This window comes from Mus caroli, chromosome 4, assembly GCF_900094665.2.
Source record: "Mus caroli chromosome 4, CAROLI_EIJ_v1.1, whole genome shotgun sequence".
Taxonomy (NCBI): Eukaryota; Metazoa; Chordata; class Mammalia; order Rodentia; family Muridae; genus Mus; species Mus caroli.
The window spans coordinates 112635673-112657569 of record NC_034573.1 but is presented as its reverse complement, the minus strand read 5'-3'; the positions used below and the strand labels follow the sequence as shown (position 1 = coordinate 112657569).

Genomic DNA, 21897 nt, shown 5'->3' with positions numbered 1-21897 from the left:
TTTTTTTTTTTTTTTTTTTGAGAGAGAGTTTTTTGTGTAGCCCTGGCTGTTTGGGAACTTACTCTGTAGACCAGGCTGGCCTCGAACTCAGAGATCTACCTGCCTCTGCCTCCCAAGTGCTGAGATCAAAGATGTGCACCAACTAAATTTTTTTTTTTTTTTTTTTTTAATGATGAGGATGGCTTGCTGGAATTGGTTCTCTTCTTGTCTTGTGGGTCCTGGGTATTGAACTTAGGGTGTCAGGCTTGGGTGGCATGTACTTTAACCTCTGTGCCATCTTGCCAGTCCTAAAATGACATATTCTAATAAGCAAAACTATTTCCCTGTGCTACTTAGTTTCAAGATATCTATAAAGATATCCATGTGATTTGTGCCTGAGAAAGCAGCATTTATTTTCAGGTTAACATTATTTGTAATATTTTTACAAAGACAAGCAAAGAATTTTAAGGAGGGGGAAGAAACACATACCCGCAGAGTTGACAGAAGGGAAAGAGGCTAGGTCTGTTTTAAATGTCAGTGGGTAGGTCCTACTCACATTTGTTCATTCATTGTCCAAAGATCCACTATAACCACTATAGTTTTAGCCCCTGTTAATTTCCTAATGCTGGATTTACAAAGACAAGCCAAGATTCCTGCCGTAAGGCGGCAAATTGCCTGTTGGTTCTTTCTTTTCCTTCCATCCATCCATCTAGCCATCCACCCACCTATCTACCAATCTATCTGTTTATCTATCTATCTATCTATCTATCTATCTATCTATCTATCTATCTATCTATCTATCTGTTGTGTGTGTTCATCCATCTGTTCATCTGTGTCCCTGTACATCTGTGCGGAAGCATGGAGGTGAAAGAACAACTTTCAGGAGTTTTTTCCCCATTATGAGGGTTTCCGGGATCTAACTTGGGTCCTTAGGCTCGGTGGCAGGTATCCTTATATGATAAGCTATCTCATACCCTTATATGATGAGCTATCTCACCCACTCCTGCTTGTTGGTTATTAAGTGGTTTTAACCCTCTGTGGTGGTAGAGATAAGTGGCACAGTATCATGGAAGTACATAAGTGGAGGTAGGTGATATCTTACCTGAGACTTAAAGGACAATAAGAATTCCTGAGATGGGGCAAAGTGCCACCATGCAGGGTGGGTAGCTTAATAAGTGAAAGAAGACATGGCTTTTTATGGAAGTCCAAGTAAGTTGGTTGCTGAAGTGTGGTTAAGGTAGATGGGATGAGAAGTCGGACTAGGTGAGGATAGGTGATAACGCAGGGCCAGATGATGGGAAGGCTTATTTGGACTTTACCCTGACTGCTATGGGCAATACTGAATGGTATTAAATAGGATATAATGCAGTAAGGGAAAGCTCATGATGTACAAAACCTATTGACTTGAGTTTTTATTATGGAACTCATGTTGGAAAAAAGAACCCAGATGGATGCTGGAGCAAGTATCTGTAATCCAAGCATCCTTCCAGCAAGATGGGAGGCAGAGACAAGAGAATCAACCAAAGAGCACATACACAGTGCAAACTCAAGAAACACTGAGAGACCCTGCCCCAAACAAGGTAGAAGGAGAGAAACACCGGAAAGTTGTTCTCAGCACCCCTCCCATCTCCACACCCACTCACACAAGGTTTAACAACATATACATCCTAATTATATTTGCATTTGACATGGCTGAAGAAAGGGTATGTTGCTGAATTTAGGGGAGACTAGCTAGGAAGTTATAGCACTAACCAAGGCAAAGTTTAAGTGATCCCCCATTCCCCCCCCCCCGCCCCATGGGTATTTTTTGTTTGTTAAAGTCAGGATGAAGGCAAGGGACATCTCTTCTTGAGGAATGCAAAATATAGCCTGTAGATGTGTTTATTTAAGACAGTTTTTCATGCAGCATTTGGGAGGTGTATACAGGAGAACCAGGAGTTTTGAGACCATCCTGTCCTGTGTGAGACCCTGTCTGTACAAAACAGAACAACAGAAGAACCACTCTTATTTGTACAGACAGGGTCTATAGCTGACAGTTTCCAGCTTGGGCACTTATGTGACTGTCAGCAGTGCTGACCACTGAGACAGTGTGGAGAGGGCTTGGGAAAGCAGTGCTGGGGAAGAGGAGGAATGGTATTTCAGTTTGAGGTGCCTTGGGGACAGCCAGGTTTAGATGTTTAGATGGGAGCTAGATCTATAAGATTCTGAATCCTAGAAGAATGGCTTGACTTGAATATGCTGCTCTGAGGTCTTAACGGATAGGTGCTTGCAAGCAGGTTGGATGTGTTTCCATAGTAATGGCAGTTGAGGGTTAGGAAGAAGTGGACATGATCACCCTGAGAGTGTGTAGGGCAAGAAGGGGTGTGTCTTGCTGGAAGTGGTGGCTCACACTTGTAATCTGAGCACTGGGGAGGAGAAAGGCGTGTCGTTTGGCTTGTCTTTGTTTTTGGACATTCTTTCCCATAACCTATCAAATCCCACTCTATTCCCACAAAACAAAACAAGAACAACCCCAAAGCCCTGGTTACTGCTCTAGATTTGTTTAGTGGTAGGAAGAAATTATCTATAAATGGTAGTTTTATCCAGGTAAGGTGTTCATACCTGTATTTTTAGCATGTGGGAGGTAGAAGCAGGAGGATTTGGAGTTCAGCATCATCTTTAGCAATTTGGGAGTTACAAGATTTATTTTTTAAAATTCTGTGTATTTGTATGAGTATCTGCATGTAAATATAAGTGTCCCCAGAGGCCAGAAGTCATTAAGTCCCCTGGAGTTGGAATTGTAGGTGGTTGTGAGTTCCCTGAAGAGGATGTTAGAAACAGAGCTCAGGTCCTCTGAGGGTTGGTCATTTATTTATTTATTTCTTAAACCATAGATGCTTCTTTTCAGCCCCTAAAACTTATTAAAATTTTAAAATTAGTTGTCAGGGCTGGAGAGATGGAGACCTCAGAGCAGCATATTCAAGTCAAGCCATTCTTGTGGGATTCAGAATCTTAGATCCAGCTTCCATCTAGACATCTAAACCTGGCTGTCCCCAAGGCACCTCAAACTGAAATACCATTCCTCCTCTTCCCAGCACTGCTCTCAGTGGTTAAGAGCAGTGGCTGTACTACCTGAAGACCTGAGTTCAATTTATCCACCCATAAGGCAGCTCACAGATGTCTATAGCTTCAGTTCCAGGAGATCTGACCCCCTCTTCTGGTTCTGTGGGCCACCCATATATATAAAACACACAGACATACTTGTATGCAAAAACCCATTCATGTAAAATAAACGTAAATCTTAAGATAAAATGACTTTAGTTTTCACAGCTGTGGTAGCATGTACCGTCCTACACAGTTTGTATTGAATTTTCTATGTTAGCTCTGGCCTCACTGCCTGCCTTTATGTGTGACAGAACATGTTATATAGCAGAACTGAGTGCTTTGCATGGATGGTAGCTTTGGGATTTAGTTTGTTCCCCTAGATTTATAGTGTGGATTACATGTGAGTCTGCCCTGGCCAGTACCCAGACTGGATCAAAGAAGTAGAATGTATATTGTTTGATGGTCTTGCTGTCCCAGGCCTGTTCCCATGTGAGTAGGAATAGACCCAGAGGCTCCTGCTGCTGCTTCAGCTCAGGAAACAGAAAAGGTGGTTTCTCACGATTATTATTATTATTCCCCCCTGCTCCCCCACTGGCACTCGTAAATAACACTTGGTAACAAGTGACTGGATTCAGAGAGATAGGACCTGCACACAGAGAAGAATGAACAGAGATTGCATTGTCTGGTGAGCTGCTTATCTCCCGCACAGGGAAGCTAATGTGGAAGAGTGAGATACTCTGGCATGTTATCTATCGTTTTGGGGAAGATTCTAATTGTTGTAGGAGTCACTGAATCCCATCAGCTTCAGTTACTTGAATTACCTAATGTTTTGATGAATCAGACTATAAGTCAAGGCTTTAACTGAAATTCTGCAATCACAGTTACCTTGTACAGGTGCTGATAGGTAATGTTTCACACTTGTCAGGATCCTTGTTCTTCTGTGGTTTCATAATGTGAAATCCTGCACACTTTCTACCTAACCAGCCTGGTAGTTAGTGGTCTAGAAGGTCGAGTAGAGTAGGGTCAACTTAGATAACCATTCTTTGCTCCTCTCTTGGAGCTTACTCTTTTAGCCTCTTAGACAGTGAATGAGGCTGGTTCAGGTAAGGTACTCTGAAAAGTGTATAGCAAGCTTTCAGGCCTGTGGTTTTCTTGGCAGCATAGCCAGATCCCACCCATTCCCTTATGAGCTTGGCTCAGATGGCAGCTTCATGATACCCTTATCTGATCTCCCAGCTGATGTATTCAGCCTCTGAAACTCCATGCCTCTCTATCCGCAGCTTCTGTCACCTTCAGCTTTTTCCCTACTTGTCTGGTGGCTATTAGTATATAAGTTAAACACCCTCTCCCCATCCTCAGTAAGAAGTTAGTGAGGATGGTATTGATCCTGGTATGTGATGTCCCACTGTAGACAGGGAGTTGGGGGTGGGGTGGAAACCATATTGAACATAGAGTTTGCAGGCTTGAGTGTTGGCTTCTGTGGTGACTAGTGGGTGACTAGAGACAAGTTATTAAATGTTACTAAAAATTAAATTTCTGTTTTAAGTGTATTGTAATTGGTTGAGGGTGTGACTCAGTGGTAGAACGCTTACCTAACATTGATGAAGACCTGGGCTAAACCTCCCCTCCCCGAAAAGGAGTATAGTAATTATCCCAAATAGTTGTAGGGAGGTTTAACCTGAGAAACCATGTATGGCCTACCTACTTTGTACATTCTAAGCTCCTACACAAATATTTGTTGGTATATACTAAGTCCTCAAGTATTTGAGTAAGATTTGCATTAGCGAACACTTTTCCTGAGTAGTTTTCTTACTTAATGAAGTCTGCATGGTTTTGCAAATGTCCTAGATGACTTTCCCCCTGTATTTTATTACTAAATTACCCTGTTCTATGGAATTGGCATCTTCCTCACCTCATGTAGGCATAATATTAACATAAGACATTTGATCTGTTTCAGCAGGTGGAACATTATGGCTGACATGCAAAATCTTGTAGAAAGATTGGAGAGGGCAGTGGGCCGCCTGGAGGCAGTGTCACATACTTCTGACATGCACTGTGGATATGGAGACAGTCCTTCAAAAGGTAAGCCAGACCCAGTGGGGTACTCTGTGTGATTCCCCAGTGGGGTGCTCTGTGTGATCCTGGCCTAGTATTTCTGTCCTGGTGAACTTTCTTCTTTGGAGCTCACCTCCCTGACTGATGTAGGTAGCTCATCTCCTGCGAACAGATAAGGAAGGAAGTGACTTAGTACAGACCTCCCTGTGGTTAAGTAATTTTAACACAAGAACTTCCTGCTTGTGTGATGTTTCCTGTCGTTTCTTTAGCAGAATGACTAGTCATTCTGTCAGATGACAAGTGAAACTAGTTTTTTCTCTCTAAGTGATTTGGACAATTATCCATTTTGCCTATACACTAGCCAAACATAGAATGTTAGAGATGAAAGGGATCTTGGAGGATTTTCATGTTTATTTTCAATTTATAGATGAAGAACATTAAGCCCAGAGAGTAAGGATGTCATGGATTCAGTTAGTGATGGGCTTAGAGACAGAGCTCTGCTGTCCGACTCCTGCTTTAGTTTTCTGTGCACTGGGTCTTATTGGCTCTTCTCTTTCAAGAAACATCTTCTGTCTGGGGACCCAGCTCATTGGGTTAAGTGCTTGCCGTACAAGCTTGAGGGCCTGCCTGAGTTCAGATCCACAGAACCCTCTTAATGCTGAACACAGTAGCATGTGTCTGTAATCCCAGTGCTCCTGTGTCGAGATGGGAGGAAAGGACGGGAGACTCTGGGAACCTCGTGGACTATGTAGCCAGGCGTGTGTAGTGGTGAACAGGAAGGGATGCTGTCAAAGTAGAAGGCAGAAAGGACTGATACCTGAAGTTGTCCTCTGATGACCACATAAGTGCCAGTACACATCACTCAGTATCTCTTTGATTCTCCTATTGCGTGTGTTTGCCTTCCCCAGGAGCAGTTCCATATGTGCAAGCATTTGATTCGCTGCTTGCCAATCCCGTGGCAGAGTACTTGAAGATGAGTAAGGAGATCGGGGGAGATGTGCAGAAACACGTAAGGACGCGGGGCCTTTCTTTCTCCTCCTATTTAAGGACTGGGAACTTTTCTTCACATCTCTTCACCCTCAGCATAGCGGCCTCCGGGAGCCTCCTGACTCCTTTTCTTCTTCCTTTATTGGTCCAGGAACAGAAATGGGGTTCAATTTTCTAGGTCTCCTGTTTTACTACATATTTTGTGTGTTTCTTTTATGACAAAGCTTGTTTGGTCATAAAATACAACTGTGTTCATCTTTGTGGTGGAGAAGGTCCTGTCTTAATGTTATGTAACCGAGTGGAGGGTGGCTTATTCAAAAGAATCACTCCCGTGACTTAGCACTATAAACCAAGGATGGTAGTTATTAGTTATGCTAATATGGATTACTTTCACATTTAGCCCTGTGAGAATGAGGTAGGCAATGACAGATGCCTGTCCTCCCACTTCCCTTCATGCTCTGCCTCCTACACTGTCACCACCACCTGCATCCCACACTCACTGACACTCTGCATCTCTTCTGGAGCCCAGCACGGAATGATCATTTATAAACAGTAACCATATTTAGGATCTTTCTAACTGACCCTGAGCCCCTTATACACTAGCCGTTGGCAGTGTCTGAGAGGTGGGAACTCTGTGGAGCAGTGCTGGGACTTTCCATTGGTAGGGGAATGGTGGTATAATTTTTACTTCAGTCAATTGTTTAACATTTTAAAAAGAATTTAAGCAACCTTTAAAAAAAATTCTTTATTATATGACCATGTGTTTTCCCTGCATGCATGTCCATATACCAGTTGTGTGCATGGTGCCCAGAGAGGCCAGAAGAGGACATTGAATTCCCTAGAAGTAGAGTTACAGATGGTGTGAGCCATGATGGGTGCTGAGAACCAACTCTGAGTCCCGTGGAAGAACAGCTTGTGTTCTTAACTGCTGAGCCCTCTCCAGCCCCTTGAAAAAGTTTTTTAAACATGTCACTTTTATCTCTGAAAGTACAAGTCTAGCTGCAGTGTGGTAACTCCTGCCTGTCATTTTAGTCTTAGGAGACTATGGCCTGAGGATGTCACACATTTAAGATCCTGTCTCAAAAGATCTAAAAATAAAATAAGGAGCTGGAGAGATGCTCTTGCAGATGTCTTGAGCTCTCTTCCCAGCACCCACTTCAGGTGCTTCATGGCTCCAGTTCAGGGGATCAACACCCTCTGCTGGCCTACAGTGGGATCTGCACAGAGATACTTGAATAAAAATAAAAGTAAATTTAAGCAAATTTTACTTGGGCCTGGGCTATATTATTACCTCAGTGGTAGAATATTTTTTTGTACCATTCAAGAGCCTTGGATTCTATCCCTAGTACCTCAACAAACAAATAACCCCTCACCCGCAGCAAAAATCCAAACAGATAGATCCCAAAAGTACTTCATAGGAACTCACTACCTTGCCTTCACCTAAGATGGGCTATCTTCATTTTCAGTTCTGGCTATTTGTCCTTGACAGTTCCAACAGGAACGATAGTGAATGTGATTCTGGTATCAGTCCCTGAACTCTGGAATGCATGAGGCAGACAACATGGAGGGCTTGTGGATGTGAAGTTTCAGGTTATCCTTAATGTCATGTGTCATGGACAGCAGATTGTTTTTTCCTGCAGGCGGAGATGGTCCACACAGGCCTGAAGTTGGAGCGAGCTCTCCTGGTTACAGCTTCTCAGTGTCAGCAGCCAGCTGGTGTAAGTTTACTAGATAGTTCGCGAGTTTGCTCTGATGCTCAGAAATTTCCAAGAGGCTGTCACAGCGTGCTACAATAACACACAGCAGTGTACAGGCATAAAAGCACTCAAGTGCCCCATGGGACTGTGCCTTGGGTAGTTACCAGTCCCCAATGACTTTTTGTTTTCTGTCATTTTGTCCATTACTTTAGATGCCCCTGGGACGTCACTGCTTCTGTCAGGAAGCTTTGGTGTTTGACAGGTGGCACAGCTGTGGTGGGGATCCTAAGCCTTTGACACTGGGACACCCTTCATCCCTTACCTCCCTTTAGCTTGACTCTTATTTCAACATTTTCTGCAATCTGATACGGAAAGTTAAGTTAGAGAAATGAGAGCTTTCTTAGAAGGAAAGATTATTAACTTGTCTTAGGTTTTCTTGGTCACAGAAGATGCTAAAACAAGTGTTCCTGCTATAAAATCCTTGATCCTTGTCATGCCTAAGTCTGTGGAAACAATGCAGATAATTTAAATATCTGTCTTGATTGACAAGAGTGTTGTATCTAAGTCTTCTCTCCAAGTTCATACTTTCCCAGATGAATAAAATGGCTGAGACACTGTCATGTTTTAGACTAAGGTTAGCAAAACCACAGACTATAGGCTGATTTCCTCCAATGTATGGAAATGAAGTTTTTTTTTGGGAACAAATATTCACTGTTTAGTACTTTAGAGAAGTTTTCACACTTCTCGTTAGACTGTGCACACAGGACCTGAGAACTGACATGGTTAGGAAACCTAGTTTTGAAGGGAGGATCAAAACGTTGGAACACAAGGCTCATCCATTTTGCTCAGTGGCTTTGAATGGCAGCATCACGGATTGCATTTGAATCACCAGATCTCTACTAAGCAGCTGCTGTGTGGCTCAGGGTGCATTGAGGACAAAGGAGAACTGAGACAAAGCCCTGGCCTTTGAAAAGTTAACAGAAAAACAAGCACCAGGCTTGGTAGTGTACCTTTAATCCTAGCATTTGGGAAGTGGAGAGAGAAATCAGGAGGCGTTAAAGTCATCCTCGGCTACATACACAGCAGCCTGGACTGCATGAGAGAGACCCTGTCTTACAGAGAAACAAGGGAAAGGAAGGACATACGTGGGTCGGGGGTAGTTTGCAGTGTTGTATGGTAAGGTATCGAGGTGGGTTATATTGACATATGATACAGAAGCTGTGGCAGCTGGGGTAAAAAAGCTGCCACATGAAGCTAAAAGCTAAAAGCTCAAAGCTCATGAAGTTAATTAGGTAAGTGGAGAAAGAGAGTATAAGGAACAAAAATAAGCTGTGTCTTCTATTGGTGGGTCAGAAAAGAGACAAGTGGCTTGAATGGAGGGAGGGGCTTTTCAGATATAGAATATAGGCTCCAAGCACAAAAATCTCTCTTGAGGACTTGAAACTTTATGCAGAGGAAGGATGTGAGCAGTATCTTAGCCATGTGAGTCATGGTGGGGTGGATACAAAGTTTACCTAAGTGTTCATTATAGGTCATAACAAATTCTCCCATTGCCATGCTTTGGGTACATGGTTATAATTTCAACACTTGGGAGCCGAGGCAGGAGTATTCTGGATTCTAGACTACATAGGATATTGTCCCTATAAACTGGAGAGGGGGAATCACTTGCCTTCAGAGTCAACAGTTGGTCTGCATATGTAGAAATGCTAACCATAGTTGTTTCCCGTCTCTCCTAGAATAAACTTTCTGATTTGTTGGCACCTATCTCGGAGCAGATCCAGGAAGTTATAACCTTCCGGGAGAAGAACCGAGGCAGCAAGTTTTTTAATCATCTATCTGCTGTCAGTGAAAGCATCCAGGCCTTGGGCTGGGTGGCTCTGGTAAGACGGAGGGGAGGATGTAAGCAGGGAAGGAGGTATGGCTGCAGAGACTGTGTCACTGGCTGCTTCTTCCTCTACAGGCTGCGAAACCTGGCCCCTTTGTGAAAGAGATGAATGATGCGGCCATGTTTTACACAAATCGTGTCCTCAAGGAGTACAGAGATGTGTGAGTCTAGCCTTTCCCCAGGTGGAGGACAAATGTAGATGTCACCTCCTGGAGTGACCTCTGTGTTGGTCTTCTCACTTCAAGGCTGTTTCGTGGAAACTTGGTAGATCTCATCTCATAGAAACTGTATTTGCAGGCAGGAAATATTTCTGCTTCCATTTCTTTTTTGACTCTGAATGTTAGATGCTCTTTAGTTTCCTAGTCCTTGCCTGCCCAGGTTAAGGGGGTTATGTTAGAGGTAAAATGGATGAATACTTTTTAAGTTTCTTTTAAAAAAATTACTGTATTATTATTATTATGTGTATGGTTTTTTATTTTTTGGCTTGGGTGTAAATCTATGCACTGTGTAACTCCTCTGGAACTGGAATTATAGATCTTGTGAGATGCCATGTGAGTGCTAGGAATTGACACAGGGTCCCTCTGAAAGAGCAGCTACTGCTCTTACCTATGTAGCCATCTCTCCAGATTTTTAAGTTGCTTGTTTGTATCCGATTTTGTTCTTCTGTTGCTGTGTCTTGACGGTGCTATGGCAAAGGGGTCAGTCAGACTTAACGAGTAAAGTACTTGTATATTCCTGTGTTTAGGTAAGTTGACAGGCGGCCTAGCCAGTACTGGTGTGAAGAAAGGAGGTCTTGGTGTTCTACCCATAACCATGCTAGTCCTAAATGACTTCTCTACTGCTAATTTTGAATTGGAGTGACTACAGTTACTTAGCTGTATAACTCTCCAGACGTCATTAGTCAGCAGACATTTGATGAAGCTGTGTAAGAAATAAGCCTTCATTTGTGTGTAATGTGTCCCACAACACCACACACTTTTAAAAATCCTTCTAGATGCCTGGACCTACTCAGACCCTCTTTGGAATTTACCCTGTCATTTTATAGCTGAAGAAACTAGGTCTTGGGCTAAGTAATCACAGAACCTTCCAGCTAAGGTTTAGACATACAATGCAATGTATCTTCTATAACAAATGCTGATTGTTGACCCCCCAATCTCTCTCTCTCTCTTTCCTTTTTTGTTTGTTTATATTTGTTTTTTGAGACAGTGTTTCTCTGTGTGTAGCCCTGGCTGTCTTGGAACTCCATCTGTAGACCAGGCTGGCTTTCAGTCTACCTGCTTCTGTCTCCTGAGTGCTGGGATAAGGCATGTGCCACTATTGCACAGCTGATGGTTTTCTCTTAAAGAAACACCTTTAGTTGGGAGCATATTTTGACACAAGGCACTGGGCTCATGGAGTCCCTCAATCCCATGGCAATGCTTCACTAATCTTGGTTTTACTGTGGCTTCCTACACAAATGTTTTTAACAACTTTACTGTTAGGTTCTGCTTATGGTGTATTTTGGAAAAACAAAAAATTGGTCCTAACAAAAACATTGATAAACACTGCTGTCAAAGATAAACATGTAACCCAATGTCCCTGCTCTGCTGGAGTTTGGTCTAATTAGGGTAAGAGGGTAAGGTGTTTGTTTGTTTGTTTGCTTGTTTACTTGTTTTGAGACAGGGTCTCTCTTCATAGCCCTGGCTGTCCTAGAACTCCCTCTGTAGATCAGGCTGGGCTGGCCTTTAACTTAGAGATCCACTTCCTCTACCTCTAAGCACTGGAATCAAGGTGTGCACCACCATGGCCAGCATGTTCTTTTTTTTTAAAAAAACATTACTAATGAGATAGAGAGATGGCTAAGCAGTTATGAGTCTCACTGCTCCTATGGAGGACCCTGCTTTGATTCCCAACAGCCACAAGCATCTATAACTCCAGTTTGGGGATCCAACACCCTATCCTGGCCTCCTCAGACATCAGACAAACACATGGCACATAGATATACTTGTAGGCAAAACACCCATACACATAAACTAATTAAAAAAATATTTTTGATGAGCCTAAGAAGTGCCACAGCAGGAGGATGTGAGCCAGTGGGCAGGATGGGTTCTGGAGTTAGTACCATACTCAAATTCTTTTTTAATTTTTGCAGGGATAAGAAGCATGTGGACTGGGTCAGAGCTTACTTGAGTATATGGACGGAGCTGCAGGCTTACATCAAGGAGTTTCATACCACTGGCCTGGCCTGGAGCAAGACGGTTAGTGCGTTTTACTTCTCTCCCTCTTCCTCTCTCCAGGATAGGAGACTTAAATCACCAAGGCCAGAAAAGGAATGCTGTGGAGATAGATGGTCCAGCATTTAAGAGCTCTGGTTGACCTGGTTCAATTCCTGTGCCCACAGGGCAGCTCACAATTGTCTATAACTCCAACACTCTCTTCTGTCCTCCTTAATTACCAGGTGCACCTGTGGGACACAGGCATGCATGTAGGCAAAATACTTATACACATTAAAATAAGAGTAAGTTATAAAGTCAATTTAAAAAATACAAAGACAGATCCCTTGTTAATTATAAATTAACAAGTTAAAATGCTATAATAAATACACAGCCCACAGCAAATAAAGAACAATACAGAGGTTAAGGAGGGTATGACTATATTCTTGCATTTCTGTTCAGGGACCTGTGGCAAAAGAACTGAGTGGATTGCCATCTGGACCCTCTGTGGGATCAGGCCCACCTCCTCCCCCACCGGGCCCGCCTCCTCCCCCAATCCCTACCAGTTCTGGCTCTGACGACTCTGCATCACGCTCAGCACTGTTTGCACAGATTAATCAGGGGGAAAGCATCACACATGGTGAGTATTTTGGCATGGGCAGTTGTTAAAGCAAATGATTCCATTAGATTTCATCAACCAGACACTAGTCTAAACCAGAACCCTGGCTTGCATGTGGCAACATTCATTTGGGGGTGTCTAAAGGAACATCAAACTTAAGTTTGGTGACTGACAGGCCAGTGAGATGGCTCAGTAGATAAAAAGATGTTTGTAGGCCAAGCCTGGTAGTCTCTGAGTTCAGGCCCTGGAAGCCACAAAAAATGAAGAAAAACTGACTACTGCTTTGTCTGTCCTCTCACAGGACAGACACATGCACACTAGCATGAGTTCCTCCTATCTACAATAATAACTTTCAGTAAAGGGCAGCTGGCTCAGTGGGTAAAGGTGCACACCACCAAGCCTGATTGATGATTTGAGTTTGACCCCTGAAACCAAGTTGGTGGAAGGAGAGATCCAACTCCTGCAAGTTGTCCCCTGACTACTCTCTCTGCCCTACAATAAATTCATAACTAAGTACGTAACTTTAAGAAGTAGACATTGCACATGGGTAATGACAGTGAAGTCATTAAGTAGTATGTACAGGGCGCCTTCTTAGTCAGCTCACAGTGCTGCCGTTTTCCCGGAGCCCGTGGCACAGTCCCACATGGTCTCTGAGTCATTGTGTTGGGATGCTAACTTCTCAGGATGTATACTTGTCACATGGGAAGTTTGCCAAATAGGGACCCACCATTACAGAAAAAGTAGGCACTTCTATACCTCACTAGTGGAATTCCTACTTGACTTATTGACTAAGAATGTACACTGTTATTTATAGTAACCAGTAGTGGTGTACTTAGGGAAATATTCAGCATTAAGGGAAATGGCTGTTAGCTGTATGAGTAGAGCCTAGGTGACAGAAGAGATCCAGTAAATAACCTCTTCCCCATGCTCCTGTAAGCATGCCTGATGAAACTCACTGTCTCACACAGAGACATGAAGTAGCAGGGGACTTGTGGGGAGAGGAAGGGGCCAGCAGGAGAGGAAGGGAATTAAGAGAAGGTAATGGGGTGAAGATGAACAAACACATTCTATCCGTGTATGAAGAATGACAGCGGAGCACAGCGGTGTGTGTAATTAATACATGCTAAGAGAAAGGTAGGAAACGGCAAGTGCCAGCACATGGTTAGGAGGGCTAGCTTTCTTTCCACTGAATTTTCACTGTGATGTACTTTCCCCTTTCTGTTATCACATACATTCTGTGTGTATATATTACATACCTTTCTAGATGTATTTTTGTGCATTTACATATCCTTGCTCCTTCCTCACCTTCAACACACACATTTTTTTTTAAAATAAAGCTATATAACTTAGAGGACAAGTGAAACCATAAAAGCAGTTCTCCAAAGGTTTGCAAGATGGTCTCTCAAGAGCTTGAGTTCTTGCTTTGAAGTTTCTGCTAAGGACTAGTAATAGCAGACCTTGTTTATTGCCTCAGCCCGAAGCTCTGGTATGAAGAGCAGGAACGAGGTAGCTGTGGTGTGTTCTTACAGCCCTGAAACATGTATCTGATGACATGAAGACTCACAAGAACCCTGCCCTGAAAGCTCAGAGTGGTCCAGTTCGGAGTGGCCCCAAACCATTCTCTGCACCTAAACCCCAAACTAGCCCCTCCCCCAAACCAGCCACAAAGAAGGAACCAGCTCTGCTGGAACTGGAAGGCAAGAAATGGAGAGTGGTGAGTTAAAGCAGCCTGGACTCCGGGAAGGGACTAGGAAGAAGGCTTTCAGCAGAGCTTAGCTGAAGAGTGTGGGGGTCTGGCTCTTGGTGGGAGAACAAAGGTTTGGGATGACGTGACCTTTGTGGTAAGAATCCTGGGGTGTGTCTTCATCAGGAAAACCAGGAGAATGTTTCCAACCTGGTGATTGATGACACTGAGCTGAAGCAGGTGGCTTACATCTACAAGTGTGTCAACACAACATTGCAAATCAAGGGCAAAATTAACTCCATTACAGTAGGTGAGTCCCCCTTGCTGCCTTAGGCAGGTTCTGACCTGCAGCCGGAGAGGGTTAGAGCCTCTTTCCACATCTCTGTAAATTCTTACACCACTTAGCCTTTTCAGTTCCACTGCTGACCTGCTTCCTTTCTTCTAGATAACTGTAAGAAGCTTGGCCTGGTGTTTGATGACGTGGTGGGCATTGTGGAGATAATCAATAGTAGGGATGTCAAAGTTCAGGTAACTTGATGTCTTGGCTTCTCCTTTTGGTCCCTGAAGAATTAATTGAGAGAGACACAGCAGACTCGCAGATGTTCCTTGGGCAGGAATCTGATTCTCCAAAGCCTGTAAGCTGAGCTACTTTGGATGTGGCAGAAGTTGGCTCTTTAAGGGAGCTCTTTCCAGGACCTAGCCCAGCCCATCCCCAGTTTGTAATACTGGTGTGCACTGGGGGCTTTTGTGAAGTAGTGTAATCACTTAAAACAGTGAATATTCTGCAGCTTAGTCTGCTCATACGTGCTGGAACTCAGGTTTTTTTTTTTTTTTTTCTGCAGGTAATGGGAAAAGTGCCAACCATTTCCATTAACAAAACAGATGGCTGCCATGCTTACCTGAGCAAGAACTCCCTGGACTGTGAGATAGTCAGTGCCAAATCTTCTGAGATGAATGTCCTCATTCCTACAGAAGGCGGTGATTTTGTAAGTTTTCTTCCTTTCCTATCCTTCCTTGCACAGTGTCTCTTGTATCCCAGGCTGGTGGTGATTCTCCTGCCTCTGCCTCCTAAGTGCTGAGATACAGCACTAACCCCCCAGATCAGGCTGTTGTCTAGAGCTAAGTCTGTCCAGGACCACAGATCACTCAACAGTGAACAGTGCAAGCAGCATGGCTGGGGAGGTTAAGCTTGTCTCACTCCATGTGTGTGCCCGGTCACCTGGGACTGGAATTACAAATGGTTCTGAGCCACTCCATGAGTAGCACAAGTTAAGAGCAAGTGCTCTTTTTTTTTTTTTTTTTAATTTTTTAAAGATTTATTTATTTATATTATATATGTGAGTACACTGTCACTCTCTTCAGACATACCAGAAGAGGGCATCAGACCCCATTACAGATGGTTGTGAGCCACCATGTGGTTGCTGGAAATTGAACTCAGGAAGAGCAGTCAGTGATCTTAACCACTGAGTCATCTCTCCAGCCCCATCAACCTGTTACTTCCTTTTTGCAGAACGAGTTCCCAGTCCCCGAGCAGTTCAAGACCCTGTGGAACGGACAGAAGTTGGTCACTACAGTGACAGAAATCGCTGGATAAGCGAATACATGGGTCCTGTGCCCTTTCCCTTCACACCATGGGATACATCTGTATGGAGACGGTTCTTTTCTAGATTTCCTCTACCTTTCTGCTCTTAAACTGCTTCTCTGCTCTGAGAAGCCCAGCTACCTGCCTTCACTGAAATATACCTCAGGCTGAGACGGGCGGGACAGCAGGTCAGTGGATCTTCACCGGAAGGTGCAGCTTTTCTGCATCAGCGCAGCTGCACCACAGGCTGAGCTTACAGAGCTTCCGGCCCAGACTGGGGCACTGAAGCTTTCAGCTTTGGGGGTCATCCTACCAACAAACAGTCCCTGAGGGTTCAAAACATCCTGGAACCAAACATCAGAATGCATACTATTCTCCTAACAGTGAGCATGGGGGCAGGAGCCAGGGAGTCTATTAGGTTCTAACCAACCTAGTTTTCATTGTTGACAAGTGAGGCCAGGCTTACACTCGACCAAAAGCTAAGGATTGCCATCCAGCATTCCAAGCAGACTTGTTTCCTAAAAGCATCCTTCATCTGCATTCCATCCTGGGTCAGCATCAACCACAACAAAGCAGGCGTTCCCTTTGCAGCTGCAGTACAGTAGCAGTGTCCTTTTCTGAGGAAGAAAGTCTTAAACCCTTTCCCCCCACCCCCTGGGATGACTGCCTTGATTCCCATGGGGAACAACTTTAAAAAAACCACCACAGCATTCCAAGGAGTCTGGCGTTCCTCCTCCCTGCCAGATGACTGTCATCGCCTCCACTCACCCTTCTGCTTGTCACTCGGCAGCTTAGGGCCTCGGCGCAGGAACCTGACTAGGACTACGACCTCCACGGCGGCTGTTTAGGTCTTGACTTACATCAGAATCTTGCACAGCATTGCAAAATCCCAGTGCTCCCTCTAGGACACACTGACCAAAATATGCAACCTTTCCTTTCCTTTTTTTTTTTTTTTGGTGGGAAAAGAGGAAGAAAGATTGTCCTGTGACTTCTGCCCATTACCTGAGGCCTGTGGAAATAAACCTTTATGTACTTAAAATTATACAGAAAATAGAATAAAGTTAATACCAAACTTGTTTAGTTATTCACCTGATGTTTTCTGTACAGAGATGTGAAAATACCGAAAATGACACCAAGGATACGAAACTACTCTTTATTATTTTTTTAAGACAATCTCAAAACTATTTTTAGATCCTCCCACTTTCATCCTTTTATTTGAGTAGGTTTGAGAAAGGAAAAGGATAAAAACAGGCAGTGGGTGAATTCTGTGGTGCTAATGGTGCTTTCATGAAAACAGTCATTTCTCCAAACCCGTGCTCTAGAGGACCCATCTAGAACATGCTGAGATCTTTCAGCATGGGGGCTAGGGAGTCCATGCTCAACTGTAGGAAACGGGGGATAGTTATAATCCGTTTAATAGGAGTTGATTTTCAGAGGGAAAAGTCTACAATATTCCTCAATCGTTTTCTTGAGGAATCAAGTCAGCCGCAGTTTGATGTATGCTGGTAAATAGGATGTAGGGTAGGAATGTCAAAGCCCCACCTTTTTAGACTATTTCTCCCATTCTTTGCAATGGTGTGATATTTATGCCACTTATAATATTAAGGGCAGTTAGCCAAGAGTGCAGTGGCAAGAACAGACACCTGGTTTTCACTTCTATCCTCCCTCACTCTCTCATAGTATATAAGACACACACTGCTGTAGGCTGTGGTGGTGCATGCCTTTAATCCCTGTACTTGAAAGGCAGAGGGGGCAGGTGATCTCTGAGACTGTGAGTTCAAGACCAGTCTGCTCTACATAGTGAATTCCAGGCCAGCTAGGGTTACAAAGTGAGTGAAACCCTGTCTCAAAAAAGAGAATTAAAGGTACATTTCCTTTCCTAAGCAACCCTGCTGGCGGTTCCCCCCTTTGTGACGAATTCTGTTACTGAGGATTAAGGATACAAGGTGAGCTCTGAAGGGGGCGTGATGGTAGGCTTGTGGAGTGACTGCTAGGTACCTCTAGAGGGCAACACTTACACAGGAAAACAGCCTTAAGAAATGATGGGGAAACATGCACGGCCCACACAGCAGTGCAGAGAAATTGCTTGTGTGAACGTCTCAGACCTGGGCTTTTATTTGCTCCAAATTTGTATGGGTTTTTGCCCTCAGAGCTTGTCTCTTTTTCACTTCTGTCTCTTTTAGGCACAATTACTGATCTGCAACAACAGACTCCCCTTTCTTAAACGGGAGCTTGACCATATCACAAAGTTGTAAAACAATCTCCATGCTTATTAGCTAATTAAACTTGAATTCAACACCATATGGTGATAGCAGGCGGCAAAGGATAAGATTGAGATCTTAGATCTTTCCAAGTAGGGTGTGTTAGATGATAAGAGGAGAAGGGCTGGTTGCAGGCTAGATTCGAGTTCAGGGCTGAGCATGAACTATGTACATGGCTTGGAAGAGCTGTGGTTTCATGAACTCTGCTGTAAAGTGCCAGGGCTTCACTTAAGAAAAGGTATGATGTGGGCAGTAAACCATTCTTTAGATATTTGAAGGTGGTCCCCTTCCTTAGCCAGAAACACTAGCTTTCCTGCTTTGTCCATTTTCTTTAGCCCCAGGCGGTCCTGTAGAGAGAAAGGCCATAATGAATCCAAGAGGCTTACTGAAGGTTTTAGACTAACCCAGTAGAATATTAACAATTATTCTCAAGATACACACTTTCCCTTCAGTATTAAACTAGAGGTACACGGTTAAAAAAAAATGACACCTCCTTTCAGATCTTCGTTTTGTTTGTTTTTTTGAGACAGGGTCTTGCTTTGCAGCTCTAGCTGGCCTCAAACTTGTAGCAATCTTGCCTTAGACTCTCGAGTGCCAGGATTATAAGCATGTTTTAAACTGGTTCCTTCAGTTTGCTTCTAAGCAATAGATATACATATGCAAGGCCAACATTGTGTCAGGTCCCTTTAATTCCACCATTTGGGAGGCAGAGGCTGGTGGATCTCTGTGGGTTCAAGGCTAGCCAGGACATTCAGGGCTACATGCTATCTTAAAAAAAAAAAAAAAAAAAGAAAAGTACTGTTGAGATTGTTCTACTTATGTTCTGCCCCACCCCACCCCCTCAACTCCAGCAAGATGCTAGAAGTCAACCTAGGGCCTGCTCCTGAGCTATCCCCCAGTGCCTATAAGTCAGCTTCCTGAAAAGCAGCGGGGCAAGCAAAACTGGCACACAACATCATAGTGAAGGAGAGCTCAGCCAAAGTCAGGTGAAAATAATGTTTAATATCCAACATAGCTGATTCTTAGGATAATGAACTTGGGACGTGTTAGAATCTTACAGTGTCATCCCCCAATAGCCAAGGTGTCAGGCTCTTGCTGAGAAGAGAAGATCTAGCATGCTAGAACAGTGCCACTTCTTGACTACCCTGGGTTTGAATTTCATGATAAGGAAGATCTTGGCTGTAATTTCCAAAGCTGCCAGAACCTAGCTTCCCTTTATTTCTACCTCATCCAAACCAGGACACCACACACATGAAAAAAACCAAAAAACCAAACCAAAACAAAAAAAGCGGAGGAAAGCGCACCTCTGAAATTGGGGCAGGGGCCTATAATAAAAGGTGGTTTCAATATGGTACTTGGGCATTTGTGTGTCTATCTCCAGTTTATGGCAAGCAATAACTGGATGTGGTGAGACACTGCAACTTCTGTTTGAGATAAAGGACCTGCTGCTAGACAGGATGCCTGACAGCCCCAGTTGAGAGACTGGCCGAGGAGTTCCCCCTTGTCAATGCCAGATTGACAGGTTTACTCTTGGTGCTGGGGCACAAACCCGAAAGTCATCCTGTATGCTAAGCTCATTTCTACCACTGAGGCATACCCTTAGACTGCCAAAGTCCACGCCTCATGGCTGCCATGACATAACACCTCGCCCATGTCTGCATTTACTTAGGGGCTTCGGGGAGTTGTAGTAAACTTAACTCTGCAAGGGAAGCCAGTTCCAAACCTTTTCTTCAAAAGTAAAACCTCAGAGTTGATGTTTCTCTTGTGTGTTTAAAAACCATGAGCAAGAGGTCTTAGGATCTAGTACCTATCTAGAAATCAGCACCCAGGAAGTTGGTGTGAAAACAGCCTACTTAGACCTTTTAATTAGATGGCTTGTAAGCTCTTAGTGCTCTAGGACAGACAAGGTAGGAGTCTAGCTCCATGAAACAGCAGCTCCAGGAACCAGGGTGGAGAGAAATAGTTTGAACCTCCCACAGCAGATCTGTCCCTCCGTTACCTCTGTGTATAGAGTGCTCTCCTGGAGGGGAATGGTTTCCTTAGCTTGGCCACTTCTGTAAAATCCAAACCACTTTAGGAGAGAAGGAAGAAAACCAGGTCAGATCATGCACCCAGCACACTTTCAAAAATCATTTGAGGCTAGCTAGTACCTAAAACTACCAGCAAAATGAACATTGTAATATATCTGACAGCAAGCAAGAAGGGAGAATGGGAAGGGGGTTTTTGGTTTGGGTGACCTGGAACTCACTTGTGTAGCCTAGGTTGGTTTTGATCTCGAAGGCTATCTGTCTGAGCCTCTTGAATGCTAGAGCTATAGACATGTGTCATCATGCATAACGTAAAGATGTGTCTTGAGTGAGCTCATTTTAAAGGTCAATCCCAAGGGCTGAGCTAATCCGGAAATTTTCCATTTCCCTGGAACTTGTGTTTCCTTCCTTGAGTGTATCAGCCCTGAAAGCCCCTGTGCTGCCCCAGTCATTCAAGGGTGAATACACCAGCCCCTTTCCCATGAAGCCTCCTAGTCTAGAAGGCACAGAACCAATTCATTGTATAGCACTGGGTCAGTAGACTTCTGTTGAGGCCAGATTGTATCAACCTTGTTGCGGCTACTCGCCACCATGACACAAAAGGAGCAACAGAGTGTGTGAGAAGAGAGTAGGGATTTTCTAATGAAAGGCTTGTAGAGACATGGAAATTTGGCTTTCAGATAGTATTCACAGTAAAATATTGTAATTGTTTTCTCTATATATGTAGAAATTCTGAGCTCACAGGTCATTCAAAAATATAGTGGAATTTGGCCCCTAGGCTGCCTTTCCCTCTTCCCCTGTGATCCGACAGTGTGAACAGAGCTTCAGTTTGTGGCTTCAAATGCAGAAGCAGCCAGCGTTTTATCACACCTGTCATCCTGGCACTCAAGAGGGTGAGAAGGATCACTTTGGGTTCAAGGCTAGACCAAACTATGAGGACTCTTCCAAAAGGAGGGAACCAAAATCTGGGAGTAGGGATGGTGTCCTAGAGGAATGATGTACGTGGCCTGAACAAAGAATGGGAGTAGTCGGATGGAGAAGCCAGGGAGAAGCTCTCAAAAGACAAGGCATGTGAGAGAGAGGCTTGGGACTTTCCAAGTACTAAAATATAGGTGACGAAGCTGGAAAGATTGGTCATTCTGAATCAAGGCAGGCCTGGATGTCAAGCTCGGGGTTTATAGATAGGGCTAGTGGTTCTGAGCCTTTCTGGGTCACAGATCTCTGACAGGCTCATTAAAACCATAAACCCTTCCCCCACAGAAGGTAACCACATAACTTTTTCATAAATTTCTGGGTACAACTAGGGGGTTGCAGCCGATTTGGTATCTCATTTATGGGACACCTGTTCACAGGTGAAGGCTGGCTATGAGACCAGGTTTTGCCCACAAAGCAGCTATCGTCAGAATCATTGACCTCCTACAATCTCTTGGCACTCTGTGGACACGTCTTACCTCAGAGTCGACAGGGTCCACAATGGAATCGTTAAAGAATTTCACCATCACAAACTTCTTGAGGGCCATCAGGTTTTTCTTGTAGGATTCATTGACACACTGGAAGAAGAGGGGACAGTCACACAGGGTCACTATTGTCAAGTTCAGCCTTTCCTTAAAACCTGTCTGACTGGCATGTCATCAGCCATGGGCTGGGTTCTGTCCACTCTATATATACCTTACTCATTTAGGTCACAGGCTTCAAACATGACAAAATAATAAGAATTCTGGGTGGCGCTGGCTTTTGATTCTGACCTTTGTTCTGTTTGTTATCTGCTTCAACTTTTTTTTTTTTTTTTTTTTTTGCTTAAAACAAACCCCCTCAAGTTGGCAATCATATAAAATGAACCGTTAA

General features: G+C 43.9%; 2 protein-coding genes across 5 annotated transcripts in view; one reads left to right on the top strand and one right to left on the bottom strand.

The window, feature by feature from the left end:
* Cap1 (cyclase associated actin cytoskeleton regulatory protein 1) overlaps positions 1-16840 on the top strand; it is a 25020-nt gene extending 8180 nt beyond the window's left edge. For 2 of the 4 annotated variants that reach the window (XM_021160371.2, XM_021160369.2), the window contains exons 2-13: positions 5024-5145; positions 6027-6127; positions 7746-7823; positions 9539-9682; positions 9763-9848; positions 11819-11924; positions 12342-12519; positions 14028-14212; positions 14369-14492; positions 14628-14710; positions 15025-15168; positions 15693-16840. In XM_021160371.2, the coding sequence (XP_021016030.1) occupies positions 5034-5145; positions 6027-6127; positions 7746-7823; positions 9539-9682; positions 9763-9848; positions 11819-11924; positions 12342-12519; positions 14028-14212; positions 14369-14492; positions 14628-14710; positions 15025-15168; positions 15693-15776 (1425 nt within the window). In that variant the 5' untranslated portion in view covers positions 5024-5033 and the 3' untranslated portion in view covers positions 15777-16840. Of the gene's footprint in view, positions 1-5020; positions 5146-6026; positions 6128-7745; positions 7824-9538; positions 9683-9762; positions 9849-11818; positions 11925-12341; positions 12520-14027; positions 14213-14368; positions 14493-14627; positions 14711-15024; positions 15169-15692 lie in introns of all 4 variants that reach the window. The other 2 variants (XM_021160370.2, XM_021160368.2) reach the window with 1 other exon arrangement.
* A 63-nt stretch (positions 16841-16903) lies between these two features.
* The window catches only part of Ppt1 (palmitoyl-protein thioesterase 1), a 23088-nt gene continuing 18094 nt past the window's right edge, over positions 16904-21897 (bottom strand). Inside the window, exons 7-9 of the mRNA XM_021161179.2 lie at positions 21504-21602; positions 20025-20096; positions 16904-18372 (exon numbers count right to left, since the gene is read on the bottom strand). Coding sequence (XP_021016838.1) covers positions 18250-18372; positions 20025-20096; positions 21504-21602 — 294 coding nt within the window. The 3' untranslated portion in view covers positions 16904-18249. The remainder of the gene's footprint in view (positions 18373-20024; positions 20097-21503; positions 21603-21897) is intronic.